The following is a 10,552-nucleotide window of genomic DNA, read 5'->3' as shown; positions in this document are numbered from 1 at the left end:
AAATATAACAAAATTCAACAAAAATAATAGATTTTTTTTTATAAATATAAATTTTTTTTTATAAATATAATTTTTTTATATAAAAAATTTTTTATAAAACTTAAGTAGAACGAAAAATAAAAAAAATACTTTAGCTAAATAAGGTATTTTGTTTAATAATTAAATATGTTACCCCAGAAAAAAAATTAAGGAAAAAAAAATTTAACAAAATTGTTTTAAATAAATTTAAATTAAACTTTTCATTAAGATTTTTAAGTAGTTTTCTTACGAAAAACAAACAAAAAAAATAAAAGATTTTTCTAAAAAAAAATATGTAAATTTTTTAAAAATAAATTTACATAAATAGGAATTCATCGGAAAATAATTGCATGCAAGCAGCGGCTCCCAAACCGCTGGAATTATTTTCATTTACAAGATGATTGTTGCTGCTGTTAGCATTACCAAACATGGCTCTGATATCCTTATTAACAATACCCGTATTGTTGGCTGACGCTGGTAACTGGGGAGTACGCCAGATGTCAGAGTCTGGTTGTGAAGAAGTATTCGAGCTAATATCCGATATATTATCGGTTAAATTATTTGTGTTGCCATTGAGATTGCTCCAGATTTCGGGAAAGAAATCTTGTATTTGGGCCGAGGCAGCTGATGATGATGATGATGAATTTTCGGGTATTTCCCAAATATGATTCATCTTGGTAAAGTTTAAATCATTTGCCTCATACATAAGATTATTAGCATTGCTGGAAGAACAACCATGGTTGTTGGCATTAGCAGAGGACCAGGATGTGGGTGATTGGGTTGTGATTTTTGAGCCAGTATAATAAGTATCCCTGAGTTGGCTGCTACAACCTGAGCTGCTGGTAGATGGTGAAGTTTGTTGTGACCACAATGATTCCTTGCTATTGCTGCGATAATTATGATTAACATTGGACATAAGGGTGGGACTCAATGAGGGCTGAGAACCCGAACCGGAAGAACAACCACTAGAGCTAGATTCACAGCCCCAAAGTGAGGAAATCATGGCCTCAGTGCAGTGATTATTCAAATTGTCCATTTGGAAACAGCCATTATTAGAAGAGACTGTTTGATAAAGACCCATATTTTGGGTTTGTAAAATGTTGGCTGGTGTTTGTTGTTGTTGATTATTGGACCAGACATTAGTATTTAAATTATTGCTACATAATAAATTATTAATACTGCTGTTGTTGTTGTTATTATTATTGTTGCTAATTATTGTATTATTAACAAGATTGTTTGTTTCAATGTTGTTGTGTAATAAACCTACATGTTGTTGTTGTTGTTGTGTTATTGGTGGTGTTGTTACAATATTATGGGCTGTTTTCATTGCATTAAATTCATTCATAGTAAAATTATTATTATTATTGTTATTAGTAGTAATTGTATTATTATTATTATTTGTTGTTGTAGTTGTTGTGATTATATTACCTAATTTACTTATATTACATTGTTCACTTAATTTTAATTGTAAATTATTGATTGTTGTAGAATTATTTAAAACTCCTGACACTCCTGCAACAGCTGCTGATGTTGATGCTGATGTATTATAAGAAACTGAAGATGATCTGTTGTTGGCAGATTGTCTTACCTGTGTTGCAGTTGCTGCTGCTGATGATGATGATGTCTGCTGTAGCTGTTGTTTTTGATATTGTTGCGCTTGAGGATGTGGACCAATTAAATCAGTATTGATTTCTTGTTGCAATGGTGCTGAATAATCCTCATTGGGATTATATAAAACCACTTTCTTCCTCGATGCTAAAGAAGATGACGACGACGACGACGATGTAGTAGTCTTAGATCCCGCAGAGAGGCTCGTTGAAGTTACCCCAGCAGTTTGTTGTTGATTTGTTGTAACTGCTGTTTGTGTGGGCAACTCCAACGAGGCCTCATGTTATGCGATAGCCGATAGGCGACCCGAAAAGCTTTTGGTGTAGCAGTAGGTCAAGGGTTTGACAAAGTGTGTATCCTGAGTTGCACAATAGGGGCAAGTGACACAGTGCGAATAGGCACTGTAGAAGTTAAGACGTTGTTGTGGATGTATCAACAATTTGAAGCAATTATTGCACTGGAATGAGAAAGGAAAACAGTAATGTAAGTATTAAGTATTATTTTTCAATATAGAGTCACTATATTCAAAATGTGCTAAGTCAATAAAGTCAATGAATCAATTGCCATCAAAAACTCACTATAGCATAGGATTGAGTTAACACTTTTTGAATATAGGGTATCGATGAATTTTAAACATTTAATGCTAAAAATAAGAATAAAATAATTTCGATTTCACTTACCTTGAGACGTTCTGCACAGCAGGGCATAGCGGCAAAAATGTCGTATGCATACATGGTACCTAAGACTAGATTTGAACCATCCCATTTATCAGCACAGAATCTAAACGAATAAAAATTAAACAAATTAAAACATTAATAATTTACTAGGTACATAAAGGACATAAGAGTTATAGTCTATAGTCTGGTCCATAGTCTAGTATCAAGTCTAGTCTATAGTCTGGTCCATAGTCTAGTCTATTGTCTTGTCTACAGTCTAGTCAATAGTCTAGTCTACAGACTAGTCTATAGTCTAATCTATAGTATAATATAAAGTCTAGTCTCCAGCCTAGGGTATAGTAAAGTCATTAGTGTAGTTTATAGTATAGTATATCTATAGTCTGGTTAATAGTCTAGCCTCAAGTCTAGTCTACAGACAAGTCTATAGTCAAATCTATAATATAATCTATGGTCTAGTCTAGTCTATAATCTAATTTTAAGTCCAGTATATAGTCTGGTCTATAGTCTAATCAAGTTTATAGTCCAGTCTTGTCTATAGTTTAGCGTAAAATTAGTTAAGTTAGTCTATAGTCAAATCTATAGTATAATCCATAGTCTAGTCTATAGTCTAGTATTTAGTCTAATCTTTAGTCTAGTATATAGTCTGGTCTTTAGTCTAATCAGGTTTATAGTTGAGTCTAGTCTATAGCGTAAAATTAGTATAGTTTAACCGACAATAACTTACCTGCAGCAAATACTACGATTAGTAGAAGTACCATCCAAACAGCGCATGCAAACGCTAGTCAAATATAAAGAACGTCCTTCGTATTTAACCTTAAAAAAAGAAAAAAAGAATTTAATATTAAATTTTAAATATTTTAAACATATTTTTTTCAAAACAAACTTAATTTCAAAAACCTTGATTACAACTACAACTTTCAAAGTCAAGTGCAAGTGTGAAAAACAGGACGAAACTTAATAATTTCATGTAAATTTGCACAATGTTACCAAAACTGACATGCAACATATTTTACATATGGCACACACAAGGAGTTTATGCAAGGATTTGAGTTAAAATACGGAACATTTGCCAGAAAGAAACAAAAAACGAAAAAAAACTTCCGCCTAAATGACAGCAACGAGACAAATAATGAAAAATACATACAAATAAAACTTTCTATATTATACTTAAGTACACATTACTTTATGTATAAATGTATATACAGGTAAATCCCAGTATAACGAATTTCTCTAAGTAGGATTTTATTTTAATTAATTAAATATTAATATAATGTTATTTATTGTTAATATTAAATACAAATGTATTATTATTAAGTTAAAATATTAAATAAAGAAAACTTATTGAATAATTTTATTAAATATCAGAATGAAAAAGAGTTTAATTCTTGGAAAATCTAAACATTCAGAGGTAAGTTGATAGGTGAGTTTTTGTAGGTTTCTTTAGATACCAAAACGGCCACTTTCTTGATCACGGAATCCGAAATCTTTATTAAATTATAGGTCTTAGGTTTATTCTGGGTCCATTTTTGGATTTAGAATGGGGGTTCTTGTCTTGACTATTGAAAAATTTAGCTGGCCAAGACAAGAACCTCACATTTTAGAAAAATCTTGATGTGAAATGAAATTTCATGGGATATTTGGTTCAAAATTTGTATGCTGAAATTTTAATGAAATATTGGACCTAGCTCAATTCTGAAATCATTTTCGGATTCAGCATAGATTTTAGTCCAAAATGACAAATTTCAGTTTCCCTCGGCCTTAAGATTTCGAAAAAATAGTACAAATTGTTCAAAATAAAAAAATTCGGGAATTTTGATGAAGCAATGGACCAAGGTCCATTCTGAGTCCATTTTCGGATTCAGCATGGGAATTTACCAGAAAGGTGAGTTTCCAGCCTGATTAGGCCAGAAGTTTTCGAGATTTAAGCAAACAAAAAAATAAATTTGAAATTTGGTTGTAGTATTGGGTCCTAGGTCCAACATTCATCAAAATTTCTACATTTTTTTATTTTTGCTTCAAACTCGGGAAATACTGGCCGAATCTGGCTGCAAAGTCACCTTTCAGGCAAAAATTTGACATTCAAGATTAAGCGGAATCCTAACATGAATCATAGCGGACCTAAGACCAATAATTCATCAAAATTTCCGAACAAAATTTCAGAACGATTTTACTTAAAAATTTTGTGTCATTTCAAAATTTTCCATTTTTCTAGCCAATACAAGAACCTCTACACTATAGGGGCTTAGGGTATAATTCCGATATTACGAATTTTTCGATTTAATGAAAAGGTCTGACATTATATCATTCGTTATACAGGGAGTTGCCTGTATATGTAAAAGTAGAAAAATATTTCTCCTGAAAGACGGCCCACATACTATTTATGTAGTTATTTTGCGAATGCAAGGGGAAAAACAAAGTTTTTATGTAAAGTTTTATAAACAAGATTTAAAATGTACCAAAATTGACAAAATAAAGAAATAACATTGGAGTAATGATATGCAAACCGGGAAGAAAGTAAAGTCAACAATACAAAGGAATACACAAACTCGCAATAAGTAAACAAATTCGATGAATTTGCGTGAAAAAATATTAAAATTCAAAATTTTTCATTTAAAAAGATTTGTAAAAGGATTAGATATACATAAGCAAATAGTTAGTTCCTAATAGTTTTTAGTTTTATTCTGAGCCAATTTTATTATTATTCTTCAAATTAATAATAAAAATTAAATATTTAACTATTTAAAGTTTCATTTAAAATATAACAGTTTTAATATTAGAAATTTGCTTATAATTTATGAATACCCCTAATATTTACTTACTTAACATAGCATGATTTTTGTATGAAGTGAAAAGTGGGGAAAAAGAAAAGAACTGACACATAACTTCAACTCAATATGACATATATGAAAGGAAAGTTTCCATGGAGTTTTTCTTTAAGTTGCATGTAAAAACTACAAACCGCCTACACAAACATTGTCGTCATCAACATCATAGTAGACGTCAAAATACACACAATCTTAATAATGTTTAGCACATAGAGCTATTGCTCACTTTGCTAACAAATCATATATTTTAAGAAAATGAGGAAATTTTCTGCAATTTACAGGTTTTTTTTTTTTTTTTTCATTTTTAGTGCAGTTCTGCATGTGCATTTTAAATTATTACAAATCCAGACACTTAACAGCAGACATAGGGAAAATAAATAAAATAGGGAAGATGTAAATAATATGAAATGTTTTGGTAATGACAGTTACCAAAACAACCAAACAACAGGCAACTCAGAAGTTTGGTTGTATGGGGGAGGATATTAGAAGCCAATTTAACAAAAATATAAAGAGAAATTCTAGAGACTTTTATTGCCCAGCAGTTCGGGATCACTTACAATTAGCCCTTTTACTAGTTTTCATTCACAAATACACCACAGTTTACTTTAATTATGTCTAGACAATTGATTACCCCACTGATTACCATTAGTGGGTTAAATAACTAGTTTTAATGTTTCAGTACAGATACAAAAATATAACGATCTCTTGTTTAGACTATTTAAGAATATGATTAATCGAAAATACTATCTAGAGGATGCACATTGTATCCCTTGAAAAACTACTGGGCCGAGTTGGCTTTAACACAATTACAATTGAGTTTAAATGTTGCAACATGCACACAATTGTTGTCATGGTAATGAAATTACAGTTTAGTGTTTAAAGTTTTAACAAGATTTACGACTGCTATAGCCATAAAAGGTGTGTCGTCTTCTCCTATTCTTGATCATAGGCAAAAACTAAGCAAGTTTATTTTCAAGGTACATACTTACACAGCCATTAAGATAGGGTGAGTTGAAGGAAAAGACTGAGTAGTCGGTCGTTAAAAAAAGTTAATGGGTTAAATGGGCAAAATAAGAATAGCAAAAGAGATACATTTAACATAAATTATGAGACATTTGTTTAAGAATTATGGGTTATTCAAATAGACAACTATAGTTGAGGTTAAAGTAGAGTTATTAAAGTTAAAAAAAGTATGTAAAAGAATTTTTGAGAGAAATAAGAAAGAACTCAAGTTTACTACTCCATTATTCAGTTTAAGAAGACTAGTTTAAAGGGATTGAAAAAAATCGATATTTAAATTCGAACAGAACTTTAACTTCAAGTATAAATAGGCCATGATCTCTCAAATGAGCGCTCTTGCTTTCACACATACCTAAGCATAGAAAACGAGCACATTTGTCCATATCAAGTTTAAAACAGTTCTCGGCAAAGAGTTGAAAACTCAAATGAGCTCTCTAGCTTTCACACATACCTAAGCATAGAAAACGAACCAAAGAGCTCATTTGTCCATATCAAGTTTTAAACAGTACTCGGCTTTTTAAGAAGATAATTTACTTACCTCAATACAATCAGTTGAATGCTGTTTGGGGCTCAAAAAGAATGAGCCATCCACTAAAGGATAACGATCAAAGACCAACATGGGTTCTTCGCATAAAATACAAGCGACACGACTTTTCTGCGATTGAGCCAGAGAAGATAAAATGAAAAGTCTGGTCTCATCATTGCCATGATTACCCTCATCTTCGATCTAAAAAAAAAGAAAAAAATACATAAATTAAAAGAAATATCAATATGAAACTAATATACGTTACAGTTATAATATCTACATGATATATACTTAAGATGTTCCCCTATAAATTAAGCACTAACAAAAATAAATATTATTTTCATCTTGAAATTGCGGCACTAATAAATGAAGCATAAAACCCAAAACGTGCCAACAAACTAAACACCCAGAGCTCTCTAAGCAAACAAAAAAACACAAGACATGCAACCTACAAGTTCAAGGAAGGATTCACTCGCATGCAGGCGTTAAAACAAATACCAAATGAACAGTAAATGAAGCGTGTTTATAAGCTAAAGTTAAATTGAAATCATATATTCCTACATTCCACCATATGTATGTATGATACCCTGCTTACCAGTCATTTATTTCAACCAACCAACCAACCAGCCAGCCAGTCAGCCATCATCATTGCAGGTAACAAGGGAATTTATTATATCAGTAGGATAAAGTTAAGCAAGTATTTGCTACTTATAGAAGGTTCAAATAGGGAAAGTATTGCTTTGTTGTTGGATTTTCTGCAAGTGTTGCTGAATATTAATGTTTTGAAATATTTCTTCTTTTGGTCCCAAATCGATAATCAATAACTTTATTTTACACTAAACTAAATGCATGAAAACTTATTTTGAAGATTTAGTTTTACTATTCCAAAATCTAGTTGAAATAAGTTAAGTGAGTTTTTAACTATATTCATATGTATTAGATGCAGTTAGAAGTATAACAATCTCTAGAGATTTTTGAAGGGAAATTGTCTGAGTTAGTAATGGTATTTTTTTTTAATCAAATTTAAAAGAGGTAATGTATAAGTTATTAAAGCATACACTTACTTGCTTCAAAAGCTTTAGTTAAAAGCTCTAGCTAGATCACAAGGAAACTAACTATACCATTACTTCCAAGTAATGCAGTGAGTATTGAGTTAAGCATAAAATAATGTATAAAATAAGCTAATATTATAAAATTTTTAATTAATCCATAAACTAATTGAATATAAAGTCAATGACTCTTATTTACAATGCTAAATAAATACTTTTATCAATAAAATATCGTTAACCTGACCTTTAATGAAAATAATTCTATTACAGTCAAAGAAAATACTTTAAGCTATATATTAATGCTTTCCACTAGCAGGGAGACAGGTGAAAGTAGACTGAAAGACATAGAGACGTACTTGATACTTGAATTATTTACTAAATTGCATAAATGTAGGGAAAATTTAAAATATATACAATAATATAAAGGGAGAAAAACAAATAGAAATACTTAAAGAGCGCTATAGCGTCAGCTGAAAGGAAAAGTATTAAAAGTTTAGAAACATTACCAAATCCGAAACTAAGTTAACTCCCCGTTTTGATATGGTTTTTCCCCAATAGCTTTTGGAAACTATTTAACTTCTTTAATTAATTGAGCTCAAATTCTAATCATTATATATATAATTTTTGAAAAGATCGGCCTGATATTGAAAGAAAGTTGTCTTGTTGAAATGCTTAGCTTTTCTCTATAGCCTTTTCTATTGCAGCTGACGTTATATATACTTTCATAAATTTTTAGTGAAAAGAACAGGTAAAAGTCAGAGTGTCAGAATGAAGTAAGAAGAATATTTTGGATTGTAATCAATTGCTCCATTGCGACCATACATGTCGTCAATACTCGTATAATATATAAAATAAGAACAAACAAAAACAGGCAAATTGACTTTAGACACACATACTTATATATGCATTCAAGTGCCCAGCAGTTTTGCTAGATTGATGCGAACTTAGTGTACTAGTGCACTTGAGTACCCTAAGTAGTCTAGAGATTTCTATCGTTCATTATTAAATCTCTCGGATTTCAATACACATTTATATAACAATTGGTTCTAATTTATGATCAAGATCCAAAAAGTATGATACTTCTATTGACCTAGTCCTATAAGTAGAGCCGGCCAAACAGCTTTGTCATGTATCGTACATTTAAAGAACTTTGCGAATAATCAGTCGAAATGACTCCAGCTAAGACTAAGTTTTAAAATAAGAATGATGTCTTTATAGTTGAGAGCACTTTTATTTTCTCGAATATTTCTCGTCTTCAATCTAGTAAGGAAGGTTTTAAATCAAAAGATAACGCTTAGTAAGTAAAGATTCAGTTAAAGCCCAAAGTTTTTGGCCCTCCCAACCTACTCGCGATTATCTTTTATTGGTTTTCCAGAGATTCAAATTCCACTATTAAGTAACAGTATTAGATAAAACACAAGTTTCTAAACTAAACTGTAAAAAAGAAACACTCTATATTAATTACTTAGGGATACAAAAGTGATAATTGGCGCAATACTAGGTTACCAGTAATACGACAAGTAACCAATGGTATTCCTTTCGGTCCAAAACTATGTAAGTTGAAGTCAGCCAACAAAAACATACTTTTAACACCCATAAAACTGCAGGGAATGCACATAAGTGTAGTAACAAATGTACACATACATATATGGAAACATATTCACACTTACATACACACAAAGATAATACCAGCAGAAGTCCTTAAAAGCTCAAGCAGACGAACGAACAAACGGACAGACAGACATATGTATGTACATACCGACAGATAAATGCATGTATTCCATACACATGTTCGCCAGCTACTAAGTTTAATGTACTTTTAATAATACATACTTAAATAATTGTTTAGTAGTGTAATACCTGTGCATAATACAAAGAAATATATTAACAACAAAAAAGAAAAAATAAATATATACAATAAAAAAACTTAATAAAACTGCAAATAAAGTTAAAGAAATAAAATTGTACTTATTATAACTTAAAGAGAAAAAAGAAGAAAAATATACGTAACAAAAAGATTTCTTACTTTAAGCAAATATTTAATTAATTTTATTGTGTTTAACAAATATTTGCTAAACAATAGAGGTTTAAGCCTAAAAGTATGCTTTAATTATTTTTGTTGCAAACAAATAACATAAATAAATAAGAGAAAAAGACTGTTGACGTGTCTTAAGTGAGTTTGTGTTAAGTGTTTGCTTAATTTTCTAGTTATAACTGTCCAAAAATGTTAATACAAACAATATAAAACAATTAACAATTAAATAAACAACAAGTGCTGTTAGAATTAAGAAGAATTTTAAATGTACTTGTATTTAAGGAGACAATAATTTTTCATGCTGTAAAGACAATATATTGCCTATATTCAGGGTAACTTTAATTTTTATTCCAAACCTAGCATACTATAAGGCTGCTGAGCAATATTCTTTGAATTCTTATGATTTATTGATTTAAATACTAGCAACAATTGTTAATAAATGTAATACAATATTTTTTATCTTCCATTTACTCCTCTCCTTACTCGTTAAGGTATAGAAACAAAAGAGAGGGTGTCTTTTAGAAAACAATAAAAACTGTTAGAAGAATGACAATCTGTTTAAGAAGATTGTATTTCAAGTATTTGTCTTAAGTTAGATAATATAATAAAATGAATCTATTAAATAAATATTGGCAGTTTTATTCATTAGTAGATATTATTTTTATTGTCTATTAGAAGAAAGAAAAAAAAACTAAGGCGTTTTTATATCATGTCTCTTACTCAAAGTGTCTAAATACCGAAAACTACAAATGGGTGGAGAGTATTGTTTCTTTTGTTTTATTTCATAGAAAAAA

General features: G+C 30.2%; 1 protein-coding gene across 1 annotated transcript; it reads right to left on the bottom strand.

The window, feature by feature from the left end:
• Nucleotides 1-245: 245 nt before the first annotated feature.
• Nucleotides 246-6,875, bottom strand: LOC119605770 (headcase protein; the record flags this gene model as incomplete). The annotated part of the gene is given in 4 exon segments (XM_037959061.1): nucleotides 246-2,083; nucleotides 2,307-2,406; nucleotides 3,028-3,116; nucleotides 6,687-6,875. Coding segments are annotated over 4 exon segments (2,127 nt in total), but the record flags the coding sequence as incomplete, so codon positions are not given.
• Nucleotides 6,876-10,552: the final 3,677 nt, after the last annotated feature.

The sequence above is a fragment of the Lucilia sericata genome, unplaced genomic scaffold (assembly GCF_015586225.1).
Source record: "Lucilia sericata isolate MDLA Ls3-8-SP2 unplaced genomic scaffold, ASM1558622v1 Contig000516F_arrow, whole genome shotgun sequence".
Lineage (NCBI taxonomy): Eukaryota > Metazoa > Arthropoda > Insecta > Diptera > Calliphoridae > Lucilia > Lucilia sericata.
The sequence above is the reverse complement of the archived record's forward strand: the minus strand, read 5'-3'. Positions and strand labels throughout refer to the sequence as shown.